At 40.2% G+C, this 17,861-nt stretch overlaps 1 protein-coding gene across 5 annotated transcripts in view; it reads right to left on the minus strand.

The window, feature by feature from the left end:
• Positions 1-1,583: 1,583 nt before the first annotated feature.
• Positions 1,584-17,861, minus strand: part of SLC35F2 (solute carrier family 35 member F2) — a 186,289-nt gene continuing 170,011 nt past the window's right edge. For all 5 annotated transcript variants that reach the window (XM_064288895.1, XM_023554753.2, XM_064288896.1 and 2 more), the window contains 5 exons: positions 13,707-13,866; positions 12,706-12,862; positions 12,243-12,295; positions 10,684-10,838; positions 1,584-1,881 (listed from right to left, as the gene is read on the minus strand). In XM_064288895.1, coding sequence (XP_064144965.1) covers positions 1,696-1,881; positions 10,684-10,838; positions 12,243-12,295; positions 12,706-12,862; positions 13,707-13,866 — 711 coding nt within the window. In that variant the 3' untranslated portion in view covers positions 1,584-1,695. The remainder of the gene's footprint in view (positions 1,882-10,683; positions 10,839-12,242; positions 12,296-12,705; positions 12,863-13,706; positions 13,867-17,861) is intronic.

Here is a 17,861-nt window from a genome sequence, read left to right on the forward strand (position 1 = left end):
GAATAATCCATGTGCTAATCAAAATGAACACCTTCCCAAAGAGGCTGAACACTTTGACTTGATCTTTTTCCTCTCACAGACAGTTGTTAACGATAGGGAGTGAAAACCAAACATCAATTGAAAAGGCAGCTTTAATTGGTTGCACAGAATGAAAAAGATTATTTCACTCGAAAAAGTACAAATGCCATTGTAATAATTTAGGACTGAAAAACATTTGGTCCTGCAAATGATTTGTGAGCTCACTCGGAATTCCCCTCCATCCTAATGGAGTTCTGCAGAGAAAGGTCTTTCTGACAAAAGACATGACTCTGAAAGCTGGATATGATGAAGAAATTTCAAACATGTTAAATCATGTAAAATCTACAAGTAAAACTGATTAACCAAAGGAACTACCTGGTGAACACATTTCAATGAATTCAAAATCTTTCAATAAAATGAACACTTACCCCCATTTCTTTATTGCATTTTTACAAAATAATTTACATAGAGTTTTCTTTAACTGGCCTACTGGTGGCTGATATTATAATGGTGCTGTATTATTAACACTTTGGATTGAAGAAGTACCATGAAAATCTCATGACACATTGCAGATATCTGGTAAGAAGTAGTGTAGTAACTTCTTTTAACAACTGAGAGAGGGTTCCTGGGTTTCCTGGACTCCAGTTTAATACTTCTATGTTATGCTCACTTATATCCCATAATTTCTCAAGTGCTGCCCTCTTGTTAAGGAGCCCTGGGGGCGCAGTGGTTAAAACGCTTGGCTGATAACTGAAAGGTCTGCGGTTCGAACTCACCAGCCACTCCACAAGACAAAGATGTGGCAGACTGCTTCTGTTAAGATTACAGCCTTGGAAACCCAATGGGGCCTTCTACTCTGTTCTTTAGGGCTGCTATGTCGGTGACTGGACGGCAAAAGGTTTGGTTTTTGTTGGCCCTCTTGCTGCCCCATCCCCTCTACCTGCCCTATGCAATCAGTTACCAGGCCTCATCTCTGCACTAAAGGCCGCTAGGCTTGTGGCCAGTGACTGCCTTAGCAGGAAGAAAGCTAGAAGGACACCTACTCCGTAACTACCCTGGACTGCCCCCCTCTTCCTGAACACCTAGCCCTGCCTGGACAGCCTGCTTTCAGGCCCTGTCCTGAGGCTGACTCACTCCTAGTTGTCTCCTCCACCCTGCTTCCCACTTCTGCCTCCAAGACCCTAGAGTAGGGCCTGCACCTTGCCTCATAACACTAACAGGTATTGATCCTCAAACACACAGAGACAAAATCCTTGCCTTGGCTTCTGCTCTTTGGTATTTCTATGTTTGATGCAGTCCCTGGGTAGTGCAAACAGTTAACGCAATTGGCTGCTAACCAAAAGGTTGGAGGTTTGAGTCCATCCAGTAGTGCCTCGGAAGAAAGCCCCGGCAATCTACTTCGAAAAAAACAGCCGTTGAAAAATCTATGGAGCACAGTTCTATTCTGACACACGTGGGGTCTCAATGAGTCAGAATCAACCGGATAGCAGCTGGAAATGTTTGATACATTGCTTTGTGTCCCTTTCTCAAATCTAACCACTTGATCCAATCCCATGCTACAGTGTTTACTCTAAGTCTGAAAATGATCCAAGTGTCCCCTCAGCAATCAGCACGTTCTGCTTTACCCCAGTGGTGGTTCCCAGTTTCCTAGGAAGCCTCTGGTACTTTCTTCTGCAGCTACAAGTCCTCAGAGTGAGTTTCCTGGAGGTTCTCCTCAATCTTGAGTCCCAAGTTGTCGATCCCAATGACGGTGACTGATGGCACACTGCTTTCAGCTGGCTCTGCCGTGCGCATTGGGGTGGAGCAGTACAGAATAAACCCCACCATGATGACGGTGAAGGACAGGATGTAGAGCCCTGAAAACTAGGAGGAAAGAAGAACAGGCTGTAGACTGTGCTGCCTCTCATACACATCATGGCTCTTGCCTTTTCCCAGCTGTGCTTTGAGGGCGACCTTCTCATAGCCCTTTTTTCTGAAAGCTTCCCGTATATACTCATGAATGCATGGGCTCTAGCAACACCACCTGGCACACTGGCCCAATGGATCCTTGGATCTCTCAGTAGTGGAACCCCTGCCATGATAATCCTGACGCACACCATCCCACAATTCGTCCCTCTTACTGGAGGGAATAAAAGGTCAGCATGGATACCATGAGAGACAGCCCTACTTGGACCCTCAGCACAGCTTACAATATTGGTATGAGACAGAGGAATATATGCCTTAAGATAAAGTGTGGACGTACAGATTGAGCATCTTCTCAACAACCCCTCATGTATGCTGCTCCAATAAAATTCATTTTCTTAAAATCTAATAAACTACCTTGTCTTCGTAGGCAAGTGTTATATGGCTTAAAATTTATGGCGGCCCGAGGAGATAGATTTTTAGAGCTGGAAAGAGCCTAAGATGTCTTTTTTTTTTCCAGGAAAAAAAGAGTCAAGTGAAGCCCAAAGTCATTACTGCCATGAAGTCTAGTGAGGACAAGCTCAGAGAACAGAGCCCTGCAGGAAAAGCATCTCATACCCTCTCTAGCCTAGAAGGACCCATGGTAGCAGGAGCCCACTTTGACAAACAGGAAGCATCTCATAGCCTCTCTAGCCCAGAAGGACTGATGGTAGCAGGAGCCCATTCTGGCACACAGGAAGCATCTCGTACCCTCTGTAGCCCAGAATAACCGATGATAGCAGGACCCCATTCTGACACACCAAAGGAGTAGACAGAGTTTTTGGTGAGCTTCTCCAACCTGCCCTTTTTTCACATTGAAAAGGACCACCCAGAACAACATGCAATGAAGACAAAACACTAATCCGTTGGGTATTTTTACTGAAAACAAAACCCTGATATACCTCAAACTTTAACTACATTATACTAACTATAAAAGTTCAAATAGTCAAAGTTAGAGAAATTAATATTTGCTTGTGATATTATGATGAATAAAGCACAAGAGAGTAGCTAAAGACTGACCAAAAATGGCAGTAAAAATTAGGGAAACCATGAATCATAATTAATGTGTAATTAAATGCCCAGGATCATTCCTCCCCCTGCCTCTTGGAACAAGCAAAGTCAATTTATGAAAGGTCCTGCTAATATGATTTTAAAATTAAGAACGGGGGCATACTCTTTTATTCAAGTCAATAAATATTCTTAAACTAGCTTACATTTCATATTATGTACAATAAAAAACCAGAAACCAAACCCAGTGCCGTCGAGTCCATTCTGACTCATAGCGACCCTGTAGGACAGAGTAGAACTGCCCCATACAGTTTCCAAGGAGCACCTGGTGGATTCAAACTGCTGACCCTTTGGTTAGCAGCCGTAGCACTTAACCACTACACCACCAGGGTTTCCATTATGTACAATAAGAAGTACTAATAAGGGAATGACAGAAAAAAGCAATAAGAACACAGAATGGTTGGGAAGGGAGGAATGAAAGAATATTAGGGAAGGAGACAGAAGAAAAAGAAAGCCGGATACACTCCCAAAAGTGGGAAAAAAAAAATTTTTTTTTTCCACTTGGAAAAACCACACGTTGTGCGACCATCACCACTATCCATTTCCAAATTTTTCATCGCCTTTAACAGAAGCTCAGTGCCCACTAAGCAAAGACTCCCTCTTTCCTCCTCCTTTTCATCCCTAATAACCACCAATAAACTTCGGACTCTATGCATTTGACAACTAAGTAGGTTTTTTAAGTGAGTATTATGTAGATCATTGGTCACAACCAGCAGTGGGCTTCTGGAGGCCACCAATGGCTTTGACGTGTTAATTTTTTACAGATGCTCAATTACTTCTTCAACTTAAACCTTCAGAACTCCCTGAGGAATGGGACAGCCACAGCCCTCTGCAGCCAGGGAAGTCTTTACTGGATTCAGTGATGATGCAAAGCCAGTGATGATGTCTAACCGAGCAGTCAAACGAATTTCCTACCACTAGCTTTAATTATAGAGCACTGGTGGTGCAGTGGTGAAGAGCTCGGCCACTAACCAAAAGGTTGGCAGTTCCAATCCACCAGCCACTCCTTGGAAACCCTATGGGGCAGTTCTACTCTGTCCTATAGGGTCTGACTATGAGTCAGAATGGACTCAACAGCAAAGGGTTAGCTTTAATTCTTCGATCTAATACTCGGCACAGTGCCCAGCACATAAAACCAAACCTGCTGCCACTGAGTCAATTCCGACTCATGCCAACCCCATGTGTTACAGAGCAGAACTGCTCCATGGGGTTTTCTTGGCTATAATCTTTATGGGAGCAGATTGCCAAGCCTTTCTTCTGTAATGCCACTGGGTGGTTTAGAAGCACTAACCTTTAGATTAGTAGCTGAGCACATACTTGTACTACCCAAGGACCTGACTCATAGCAACCCTATAGGACAGGGCAGAACTGCCCCATAGGGCTTCCAAGGCTATAATCTTTATGGAAGCAAACTACCACATCTTTCTCCCTCAGAGCAGCTGGTGGGTTCAAACTGCCGACCTTTCAGTTAGCAGCCGAGTGCTTAACCACTACACCACCAGGGCTTCTGTCCAACACATAGCTGGCATTTAATAAATGTTTGTTGAAAAAATAATTGATTCCTAGAATATTAGGGGAAGTTAAGGCTATTTGGAATAGAGTCCTAAATCTTTGAAGTCAGTATTACGAAAGGCAATCATGCTCTCCTATAAAATGTTTACTGTTACCTGTGGGGAAACCTACACAGCATGTTCAAAACATGTCCTTTTTGGTTTGTGATTTTTAAGTATCCAGAAGAAAAAGGATCTTGTTCCTCTTGAGAAGGCAGGTTCTTAAATGGAGGCATGTTTATTAGAAGGGAGAGGCTTTGAGGGAATAAGTCTCCTGAATTAGAGGATCAAACCCTTTTTCTTTTTTAAACTTCAACCCTTTGTGTCTGAGCCTACATAGGAAGTTTCTTGTGGCTACTCCGTTCAGTAAGTATTTGTTGTTAGGTGCCTTCGAAACAGTTACAACTCGCGGTGATCCTATATACAACAGAAGAAAACTCTGCCCAGTCCTACACCATTCTCTCAATCGTTGCTATGTTTGTAAGTATTTACTCAAGATCAATTCCAGAGGAGGCAGAGTACTTAAAGTCTGACACAAAGAAGTATAAAAAATTTAAAGCTTCTTTTTGAACTGGCCGCTTCAAAGTATCAGAGCCAAAATTATTTCAGATACAATTAATTTGAAATGGTGGTATATTGCACTTAGAATTCTGTCTTTAACAACTAAGTCTAAAATGCTAGGTATCTTATCCATGTCCTGAAATGTTTTTCCATCTCTATAATTTACTCTAAAGATCATAGCTAACTTGCTCTTTGCTCTGTAAGTCTTGAAATGGCCTTTGACCAGAAACAATAAAATCAAATGAGTTAAGAGTGTGTTGTTAGGCACAGACGGACAAAGAAACATACAACAAAAGAACTGGAAAGAATTTACAGATTGCATGCTCCAATTTTGAGAAAAATTGTTTAAGTCAAAATGACACAAAAAAGGGCTTTTTCATATTAAAGTTAAGACCAGTCAAAGAGTGAATATCTAGATTAATAGAGTTCATAATAGTTAGGAGATAGTGACAAGAATATTTCAGGTGTACTTAAACAAACAAACAAAAAAAAAACCAAACGCATTGCCATTGAGTCGATTCCAACTCATAGCAACCCCTATAGAACAGAGTACAACTGCCCCAAAGAGTTTCCAAGGAGCACCTGGTGGATTCAAACTGCTCAACTTTTGGCTAGCAGCCATAGCACTTAACTACTATGCCACAATGGTTTCCTCAATTGTACTTAGAAGTTTTTATTTCTTTAACCATAGCTCCTCCTTGGGCATTATTTTACTCATGAGGGAAAAGTAAAAGTTGAACTACTAACGCTAAATCAATATTTGGTCCAAAATATGATAGGGATCATTTGCCATACTGCTGAGTTCTCAAGCTTTCTTTGGGTCTGAGCTAGCTTTCAAATGACCCTGAACTGCAGTACAGAAGCGTCATCATCCCCTGGTGGTGGCCATGTGAAATGCAGGCATAGCACCATAGCATTCACTTCCTTAATGCTGATTTTGTAGCCCTTGACAATTCTGCTCTCATAGGAAGAAAAAAGAAAATATATATATAGGGGCCTGTCAGGACCATTTCTCTGATTCACTTTGATATTTGGTATTGTTTTATGATGCTACCAAAAAGCTATAAATATTCCTTCAACCTTTTAAGGTTCAGGAATACCTTAACCAGCAAGTTTATAAAGATACCAGCTGGTTCCTGTCACGTGTAACCTTGCAAGGCAAAAAGGTTTACACTTCTTAAGCAGAAATTTCTGGGAAATTACTGGACTTACGGTATCAATCATTCAGGTAGGCACAGGAAGTTCATGGTTGATTCCTAGGAATAGCGTAAATCAATACCAAGGATTTTTGCCTGGATACAAAATTTTACAAGGACAAAGAAATATCCCCATCAGTTACCGAAACTAAAATTATCAAGTAATAGCCAACAACCTAACTATTTGCTCAAATGAAAGATAGTGAGCATTAGGAGCCCGAATAGATAGCATAAACAGTATACAAAGCATTACTAACAATGGAGAAGAAGAACTAAATAACTGGGAGCTCCTAAAAATCAAATACCCATGCTCATCCAAAGAGTTCACCAAAAGAGTAAAAAGACTACGTACAGACTGGGAAAAAATTTTTAGCTATGATATTTCCGATCAGCACCTGATCTCTAAAATCTACATGATACTCCAAAAACTCAACTACAAAAAGACAACTTACCCAATTAAAAAATGGGCAAAAGATATGAATAGACACTTCACTAAAGAAGACATTCAGGTAGCTAACAGATGTGAGGAAATGCTCGTGATCATTAGCCATTAGAGAAATGCAAATCGAAACTATAATGAGATTCCATCTCTCTCCACAAGGCTGGCATTAATCCAAAAAACACAAAATAATAAATGTTGAAGAGGTTATGGAGAGACTGGAACACTTCTACACTGCTAGTGGGAATGTAAAATGGTACGACCACTTTGGAAATCGATTTGGTGCTTCCTTAAAAAGCTAGAAATAGAACTACCATATGATACAGCAAGCCCACTCCTTGGAATATATCCTGAAGAGGTAAGAGCCTTTACACGAACAGATATATGCACACCCATGTTCACTGCAGCACTGTTTACAATAGCAAAAAGATGGCAGCAACCAAGGTGCCCATCAAAGGATGAATGGATAAATAAATTATGGTATATTCACAAAATGGAATACTACAAATCGATAAAGAACAGTGAGGAATCTGTGAAACATTTCATAACATGGAGGAACCTGGAAGGCATTATGCTGAGTGAAATTAGTCAGTTGCAAAGGCACAAATATTGTATAAGACCACTATTATAAGAACTCAAGAAATAGTTTAAACAGAGAAGAAAATATTCTTTGACAGTTACGGGGGGGGAGGGAGGGGAGGTGGGAGGGGGTATTCACTAATTCGATAGTAGATAAGAATTACTTTAGGTGACAGGAAAGACAACAGACAATACCGGGGAGGTCAGCACAACTGGACTAAACCAAAAGCAAAGAAGTTTCCTGAATAAACTGAATGCTTCGAAGGCTGGCGTAGCAGGGACGGGGGTTTGGGGATCATGGTTTCAGGGGACATCTAAGTCAATTGGCATAATAAAATCTATTAAGAAAACATTCTGCATCCCACTTTGGACAGTGGCATATGGGGTCTTAAATGCTAGCAAGCAGCCATTGAAGATGCATCAATTGGCCTCGACTACCTGGATCAAAGGAGAATGAAGAACACCAAGGACACAAGGTAATTACGAGCCCAAGAGACAGAAAGGGCCATATAAACCACAGACTACATCAGCCAGAGACCAGAAGAACTAGATGGTGCCCGGCTACAACTGATGACTGCGCTGACAGGGAACACAACGGACATCCCCTGAGGCAGCAGGAGAGCAGTGGGGTGCAGACCCCAAATTCTCATAAGAAGACCAGACTTAATGGTCTGACTGAGACTAGAAGGACCCTGGTGGTCATGGCCCCCAGACCTTCACTTGGCCTAGGACAGGTACCATTCCCAAAGCCAACTCTTGAGACAGGGATTGGACTGGACAATGGGATGGAGAGGGATGCTGGTGAGGAGTTAGCTTCTTGGATCAGGTGGACACTTAAGACTATGTTGGCATCTCCTGCCTGGAGGGGGAGATGAGAGGATAGAAGGGGTTAGAAGCTGGCAAAATGGACATGAAAAGAGAGAGTGGAGGGAGGGAGCAGGGTGTCTCATTAGTGGGAGAGCAACTGGGAGTATGGAGCAAGGTGTATATAAGGTTTTGTGTGAGAGACTGACTTGATTTGTAAACTTTCACTTAAAGCACAATAAAAATAAAAATAGAAAAAAAAAAGAAAGATAGTGAGCAGGTCAATGAGCATTTAGTGAGGGTAAACTAAGGAAAGACAGGTTTCTAAGGCAGCAGTTCTCAAAGTGTGGTCTGGAGGCCCTGGAGGGTCCCCCAGATTTTTTTTGGAGGTCTGTGAAGTCAAAATTATTATCATAATAATACTAAAATATTATTTGCCTTTTTTACTTTCATTCTCTTAAAAGTGTACAAAGGAATGTTCCAGAAGCTATATAACATGTGATATCACAAGATAAAATGGAGACACAGATATGAGAACCCAGACACTTTCTATTAAGCCAGACATTAAAGAGATTTTCAAAAATGTAAAACAATGCTACTCTTTTCACCAACTCTTTATTTTGGGAAGCATATTTTTTCATGAAAATGCTATTTACGGTAACACATAGTGGGTTTATTCTTTCCTTAATTAGTTTACAGACAAATAATATTTAAATTTCTCAGTTTTAATTTCAAATATTTTAAATAGCAACAGATACAAGCAACTAGGGTCCTCAATACTTTTTCAGAGTGTCACTGGGTTCTGAGATCAAAAAGTTTGAGAACCACTGAGCTGAGTTTCCAAATGAGACGAGAGGGAAAAAAATCTACTCACTTTTTTCTCTTTGAAATATTAGACTTCAACATGATGAATCTATAAGTTTGATCATCTCATCTTAATTATGGTAATAGGGAGAAATGTGTAATAAAGAGAAGACTGGACTAAAAGACTGAAAACTGAGATATAGTCCTGACTTTACCACTAACCAGCTACTGACTAAGGGTGAGACACTTAATTGCACATAATCTCGCTGGTCCTTCATTCCCCCATCTCCTAAATGGAATGATTTACAGTAACTCTCAACAGAAGGTGTATCCGAATCTCTGGGGAGGCTGTTTTTTCAAGCTATACATACTTGCTCGCCTGTTTCCCTTAAAGATACCGATCCATTCTCTCCCACCCCCTTGAGAATTACTGTTGGGAGGAGCAATGATGTTGTGGAAGCAGAAAAAGCCTGAAAAATCACTGAATCGAATTATCTTTAAAGGTCCCTTCCAGATATAAAGTTCCTATCAAAGACAACCATTCCAGTCACTGCATTCATGAAAATACACCTGTCTCTCTTTTCATCAGTACCCCAGATTGTCTATTTGTGAACCAGGGCAAAGAGAGTGAGCAGAAAAGTTCAGAGTGACCAGCCTAGGTTAGATGATCCCCCAAGGTCAGCAGTGGTTCAAGGATTGCCCGTTTATCATCCAGTAATGTGCACTTAGCATTTCCATAAGCTAGTTTCCTGGGCCATACCATCATAAAGAAGAAATCCACTGTATTTCGCCCTTTAGAAAAAGCCCTAAACTGTGGGGACCATGATCTCGGAGAACATCTAGCTCAACTGGCATAACATAGTTTATAAAGAAAATGTTCTACATTCTACTTTGGTGAGTAGCGTCTGGGGTCTTAAAAGCCTCTGAGCAACCACCTAAAATACTCTACTGGTCTCGCCCCTTCGGGAGCAAGGAAGAATGAAGAAAACTAAACATACAAGGGAAAGATTAGTTCAAAGGACTAATGGACCACAACTACCATGGCCTCCATCAGACTGAGTCCAGTACAACTAGATGGTGCCCGGTTACCACCAATGACTACTCTGACAGGGATCACAATAGAGGGTCCCAGAGAGAACTGGAGAAAAATGTAGAACAAAATTCAAACTCACAAAAAAAGACCAGACTTACTGGCCTGACAGAGGCTGAAGAAACGCTGAGGGTATGGCCCCCAGACACCCTTTTAGCTCAGTAATGAAGTCACTCCCCAGGTTCACCCTTCATCCAAAGATTAGACAAGCCCATAAAACAAAACAAGACTAAAGGGGTGCAGCAGCCCAGCAACAAGAACTAAAAGGCAGGCAGGGACAGGAAAGCCGGTAATAGGAAACCCAAGGTAGAGAAGGGAGAGTGTTGACATGTCATGGGGTTGTTGACCAATGTCATAAAACAATGTGTGTACTATTTAATGAGAAACTATTTTGTTGTGTAAATCTTCATCTAAAGTACAATTTTAAAAAAAAGAAAAAGCCCTAAAAACACAATTCTTATTTTGAACGATTTTCTAATTCAGAACCAGTAACAACAGAAGTGAGGATGGCACAATGAAATTCTTCCCAAGAGGCTCCGAAGGCTTTATTTTTGGATCTAGAGTCTCGAAGAAAACTGCTACTTCTTTTGGACCAAGCAAATGCTCTTTTTTGAACAGAAACTATTTGCTTACCTTATAGCCAAAGAGAAAGAGTCCAAAGAAAAGGCTGTAGAGGTCAGCTGTCAGGATGCCCAGGTTGACAGAGGTGGCACTGGTGGCTTTAATCACCAACGGCATAAAGCTGTACAGGCAAAACATACAGAGGGCAAAGGCCACAAAGAGCAGGGCTGTGAAAAAAATGGAATAGCTAACATTATAGAGAGAAAATAAAAGGCAAAGGGGCTTAAGCCTTGACTACCATATAAGACTCCCTGATCTACATAGCCCCTTGGTAATAGTCAACACTGCAAATGAAAGATACAAAGCTCTCTGGAAAAAAAATAATAACAAGCTATGACTTAAAAAAAAAGTTGCCATCAAGTCAATTCTAACTCATGGCTACCACATGTGTGTCAGGGTAGAATTGTGCTCCACAGGGTTTTCAATGGCTGATTTCTCAGAAGTAGATTACCAGGCCTTTCTTCCAAGGTACCTTTGGGTGGATCTGACCACCAACCTTTCTGTTAGTAGCCGAGCACATTAACCATTTCCACCACCCAGGGACTCCAATGTTGATGAAGGACCTCTAGAATCCAACAGGGTGCTGGACAGTCAAGGCCATAAAATCTTGCTTATGGTATGACTGGGTCAATGGTTTTTACCACTCATGCTATCCACCCTCCCAGGGCAGAGTGATGCCTGTGATTAAAGGTTAATTAAGGCAGAATCAATGCCACATGTCAAGAAAAATCATTAATTATCTCTTTTTGCAATATGTTTGTTTGGTTGGACACGATTTGTATAATTGGATTCAGAATGAAGTATTTTTAGGGCATCAAAGGCAAAGTTGTTCCGTTCATTTCCTTTTGTTTCACTTCATTAAATTAAATGCTCCAATACAGCACAGTATAACTATCCTCTCTAAAATAATGCTAGACACATGGATACTAACTACATTGGCAGATTTCTGCTTTGCAATCACTTCTCAATCTAATTCCCATACCCAACACACACACACACACAATCTTTCTGTCAATGTGAATTATTTAATTCAATTAAATTATCCAAGTGTGGTACAGTCTCCTGTGACGTTTTATGTACTGTATAACTTCTTTCTACCCATCATTAAATAAAGCTCAAATCTTTCCTGTCATATCACGATTTTCTTCTGCTTGCCTAAGAATATCAGGTGAGAGTAGCAATGACGGCTGTGGGTGATAACACACCATCAGATTATTCACGTTAGTGCTTCATAAATTACCTCAAGCAGACAACCACCTTCATAAGAAGTTTGAGGACCCAAGACACAGATGGAACTGAAAGGTGAGTATGACCAAAGGTCAGCCTTGTTCAGAATTCCTAGTAAAGAAAGGCTATTCCTGCAGGTGAAGATTAAGAATTAACTTCTCTGCAGGTTCATCTAAAAAATCTCAAAGAAAACTCAAACGAAACCATTCTAGCTCTGTACGTACAGAATTACACTGTGATTTTACAAAGATGCCTAAATATCAAAATGGAGTATTTATTTCTTGATGTGTTTTTGTCAGTTAAGGGAAAAGAGACTAAAAAGAAATGACCCTTTTTTTACCTACCAATTTTCCAGTCCCAGTGAATGTTGGCGATATCCTGATATTCTATAATCAATCTAGGATTAAAACAAGAGATCGCAGAGATATCCAGGTTAAAATATGTCTCACTCCCTTACTGACTCACTATTCAATAGTATAATTAGTTATAGCAGGAAAACATAATGTTATGCTTTCTTTAAATAAGCTCATAGATTTAATGTGTTAATATTCTCTGGAAATAACTGAAAAAGGAAGTCCTTATTGGTAATGTCTTTTCTACATCCTAAGCAGGAACCCTAAATGTCACTCACGTATAAGAAAACAAGGCATAATTCATGACATTTCCGCAATCCTCTAATAGGTATTTACCAAGTTACTGATAATCAAGTGTGAATTGGTGACAGCTGAAAAAATTTTAGTAGCTAGGAACTAATCATCTATATTACATTTGCTCGGTTCGGTTTTAAAGAAAATGTTAGAATCTTACACTTGTACACTGCTGATAATTGTTCCAAATAAGCCCACCATTCCTAAAAACTCCTCTCTGCTCAGCTTCTTCACGATATATTCTTCACACACATTAGAAACAGCGTAGAGGGAAGCCCCAAGAAGAACTAAGATGTCACCAATGAGTACATCACTACCTATAGGAAGACAAGCCACAAAAAGAAAAACACTGTCAATAGGTGAACCTCTTTAGTTTGTCTCATGGAGTCTATCTGGCTTGTGGTCATTTAAAGATTTTACAGAAAGAGTAATCCTGGTTTCCAGAGGTTTAAAGTCTCTTACTCTTCTCACTTTCTGGCACAATTCTGCTGTGAGTTTTCATATCTTAACCTCCAGAGACTAACAGCCTGGAAGATGGTGATATATACCATACCTAAGACCTCAGAAAACAATTCTATGACATGACAGATTAATGGTTGGAGAGTCAGGTCAGTTTGAAAATTATAGAGTAGGAGGCTGTTTTTAAGGCAATTTTTTCTCTTAATCAAAGGATATGCTGAAGTCACCTGTAGATTGAGTGAATTCATAGATCTTATTTGGGTTGCCTGCTATCAATTGTCCCAACTTCTGAAGCAAAGTACTCTCACATCTACAGAGGGACTTAAAAAGTCATCCACTATAGAATAAAAGTTTCCTTTTTGATTTAAAAAAAAAAAAAAGTCAACTATCTAGAATAGGTTTCCCAATAACTAATCCAAATGTTTGGACCAAAGATTATTTCAAATATATAAAGAAACTTTTCTCTTTGTAAGACAAGACAAAAATATTTAATGTGACAAAATGAAGTAGGACCGTGGACAGGTAGGAACATAGACTATTCTGTAAAGTGGTTGCCAAATATTAGAATATGAAAAAAAAAATTTTTCATGTAGTTAACCAGGATGTGTTTTCTGCTTTTTACTGCACCTTTGCAAAATAAAAGTGAAAACATAAACCAAACTTTTTCTGTGACTGAACCAGAAACAAGTAGCACCATCTTACCTGAATTGTTTTCCCTCCCTGCTAATATGTCTGCACCCACCATGGTTCCCACACCCAGCAGACAGACAGCCACAGCAACGAAGTGGACCACTCTGTATCTCGCATGAAGAATAAACCACGAGAGGGCCATCAACACGGGAATCCCAAAGCAATCCAAAAGCTGCATGGACAGAGAAACAAAGAGCAGAAAACAGCTCCAGTTAGCGAAAAACACGTCATTAAGTAAATAAAAATATTGTTGTTGGGTGCCATCAAGTTGATTCCGACTCACAGTGAGGCCAGGTGACAGAGCAGAACTGCCCCATAGGGTTTTCTAGGCTATAATCTTTACGGTAGCAGATCGCCAGGTCTTTCTCTTGCACAGCCACTGGGTAGGTTTGAACCGCCAACCTTTTGGTTAGCAGCTGAGCGCTTAACCATTGCACCACAAACCAAAAAAAACCCAAACCCATTGCAGTTGAGTTTGACTCACAGTGACCCTATAGGACAGAGAAGAACTGCCCCCATTGAGTTTCCAAGGAGCACCTGGTGGGTTCGAACTGCCGACTTTTTGGTTAGCAGCTGTAGCTCTTAACTGCTATGCCACCAGGGTTTCCAAGGAAAAATAGGAGTCAGCATTTATTATTGCTAGCCCTGATCTACGTGCTTTACCTGGATTGGCTCATTTAATCCTCACAATTCTATGAGATTGGAACTACAGTTTTACACATGAGGAATGCCAAGGCACAGAGAGGTTAAATGAGGTGCCCAAAAATCACACTGTTAAAAGTGAGAGTGCCAGGTGTTGAGTCCAGGAATTCTGCCTGTGCTGTTATCTCTACACTCCCACCTGTGTTTACTCTGGAGTCCAGCAGCAAACTTTCCTTCCTGCATGCATCCATTCACTCAGTCAACAAATGTTTATTAAGCTAGGAGCTGGGAATACAGCAGTGAACAAGAAAGATACAAACTCTGTCCTCAGGAGCATACCAATGGCTAGACAGACATGGAATAAATAATCGCACAACTAGACATTTAACTGCAATTAGGCTAAGTGCTACAAAGAAGTTACAGGTTATTATTAGAGAGTTGAACCAACACCATCTCCTTGGCAAAGGGTCCAACCCCTGCCATGTGAGAAAGACATTTCTCTTAGCTAATACTCTTGGCTCATCTTCATTATAAGCTCCTTCCATCACCCGCTGATCCTGGGTCCAGAAAATACTTGCTACACCCCTGCTATTGACAACCTAAAAGGCAGGGGGGTTAAGCATGCCAAAACCATAGCAAATTCAAGATCACTGGCAAGATGAAAGAAAAACAGAAATCTCACTTGCTCAATTCTTAAATTTGCAAATTTCATAAAATACATCAACAGATAAAATGTTTCTTATACTAATAATAGTCCTGCTATTTTATTGCTCACCCTGTTCTTTTTTTAAACTTGTCCTTGATTCTCTCTGTATCGTTTAGTCTGGGGCAAGGTAGGCCCCTAAATCTCCAGCAGCCCATTTAATCCCGCCCACAGTTGTTTACTGATTGTCTCTCACTGCAGTGTCATGGCTGGACTCAGACACGACATGTGCAGCAATGGGTGCCTTGCCTTGTTATTTATTCCAGCTGCAGAACTCCAATCTCCTAAGTGCTTTGTGGAGCCTGCCTAAATAACAAACCATTAAACGATGCCAATGATAATAGCGTGTCCCAGGAGACACCAGCGGAAACCAGCCATAATGACTTAACAAAGTGTAACTACATTCCTTAAACAAAAAAAAGTGGAAAAACCCAGTCTAGAAACCATCACAAAATACTCCCTATCCTCAAGTGGTGTTTTAAAGTCAAACCTAAATTTGCTCTACTTTTAGCATTTGTTGGTATCTATATAGGGTCGCTATGAGTCAGAATTGACTGGACGGCAGTGGGTTTGGTTTTTTTTTTTTTTTGTATGTGAGCAGTAAGTGGCCACATAAGGGAGTTGCTTACCTAATAGCTCTAGGGGCTTCAGGCCCCGAGCTGCCACTGACCAGCGGTGTGATCTCCAGCCACTCCCTCTTCTCTGAGTCAAAATATGAAATGAGGAGAGGAGATTAAACGATTTCACAGGTCCTTTCCTGTTCTGAGGAGCCCTGGTGGCACAGTGGTTAAAAGCTCAGCTGCTAACCATAAAGGTCATCAGTTTGAATCCACCAGCTGCTCCTTGGAAACCCAATGGGGCAGGACTACTCTGTCCTACAGGGGTGCTATGAGTCATAATTGACTCAACAGCAACAAGTTTGATTTTTTTTTTTTTTTTTTGTTCCTACTCTGGAATTCCAGGATTTCTCACCGGATACCATGTTCATTGAAGCATTGTTTACAAAAGCAAAGACATTTATCTACATTGAATCCTTTTCAAAATGTATTCTTGGTGATGGCTGTCTTCTCTTCGATGTTTTCAGTTCCAAGAGTCCCCCTATTTAACTTAGTCTTTAAAAATAATTATTATATAGCCACTCAATCAGGGTTCCACGTAAGACCTTGGGAGGAGTACAGGAGATGTATACAAAGATGAGTTAGACCGTATTAGAAGAACAATAGAGTATAGGAGGAAAATGAAATTGAGACAGGTTTTAGAGAATGTGGGCGACTTCAAAAACATTGCATTCTAGAAAGAACAGAGCAGTAAGAGAAAGAAGACGATGACTATGGGTGATGAATGAGTAGATGCGGCAGCGAAGTGGGAAGAGATATGAGTAGAAACCTAGGCCATGGGATATAAATGACCACGTCACGAAATTTATGTAGAACTACCTCTACTTGTCAGCAGAGCTTCTAGACTTAAGATGAACTAGGGAGAAAGGCCTGCCAATCTGCATCTTGAAAATCAGCCAATTGAAAAAAACCCTATGGATCTCAAGTCCAATCCAGAACTCATCATGGGGGTGGTGCAAGGCCAGGCAGCATTTTATTCCATTGTACATGGGGTTGCCATGAGTTGAGGGGCTGACTCCACAGCAGTGAACAACCACCACCTCTATTTGTAATTATAGAATCTTAGAAAGAATCCTTAAGAAGGGACTTCATAGATCCTCTGTTCCAAAATTCCATCCTTCCAGATTACCCAGGCTCAAGACTCATTCAAGGAGAAACTTAGCTTGAATAATTCCAGTGAGAGACACTCTCTGCTGCTGGTGGCAACTTTAGTTGTCAGATTTTTTTTTTTTTTATACTCCTTGGTAGGACCATAAGTATATGACTGCATGACTTTTGACAACCAAATGCATAGATTTTTCTAAGAGGCTTTAGATGAAAAAAATTGTTTTCAATAGTATATGTCATGAATTTCAGCCACAAAAACCCAACTGTAAATGTTGAAGATAGCTGCATTTTGACCTTGTACCAATTAAAAACTTTAAATCATTATTAGCTCAGGGATCAAAGTTTCTGAAAATTATAACCAACTAATTAAAATGTGTATGAGGTTATGAGGGTAGAAGTGACTAGAAAATGGTCAATTTTCTATATACTTTTACCCTCATTACTCAATGCTAAAAGTACACTTATTCCTATATGTGATAAACTTCATTATCTAGGTATCTCCTGGTTTCAATAAAATTCTGTTTTTTGTATCTTCTATAATATCTATCTTTGTATTTCCTATCTCAGCTTTTTCATGCATGCCAGTCAAAAACCAAGAGGTTTGCTGAGGACAATGCTTAGCACAATGTCACAGAAAAGAAAATATTTAATAAAATGAACCCTGGAAATAATAACATTTAATGTCTATCCACACTGGGAAAACACTGAGTTTTCATCAATCCTTATCTTTTCCAGGTAAAGTAAATCTTATTTTGTCCCAATTTTTCTACAGATCCCATAATTTGAAGGTCAAATGAGAGGCTACATTTCCGTGTTTTATAAAATGAGAGAAGTGATGCATCAAAAGGTTATATGCTCATTAAGCTGTGAAGTCTAAACCTGGCACTGGAGTCTATCTCATTTTCACCTCTGTTTATAAAACGTTTTGTTGTTGGTAATGGTGAGTCAGTGCTATGATACATCCCCATAGTTTGCTAACATTAAGACAACTGAAATCAGTCTTCCTTAACTCCACAAAGTTGAAAAGTACTGTTAGTAGGAACATTTTAATTTCAATCCAGCAAGACTAAGTCTAATAAAGACATAGGGATGGGATTC

Source organism: Loxodonta africana, chromosome 7 (assembly GCF_030014295.1).
Source record: "Loxodonta africana isolate mLoxAfr1 chromosome 7, mLoxAfr1.hap2, whole genome shotgun sequence".
NCBI classification, from domain to species: Eukaryota; Metazoa; Chordata; class Mammalia; order Proboscidea; family Elephantidae; genus Loxodonta; species Loxodonta africana.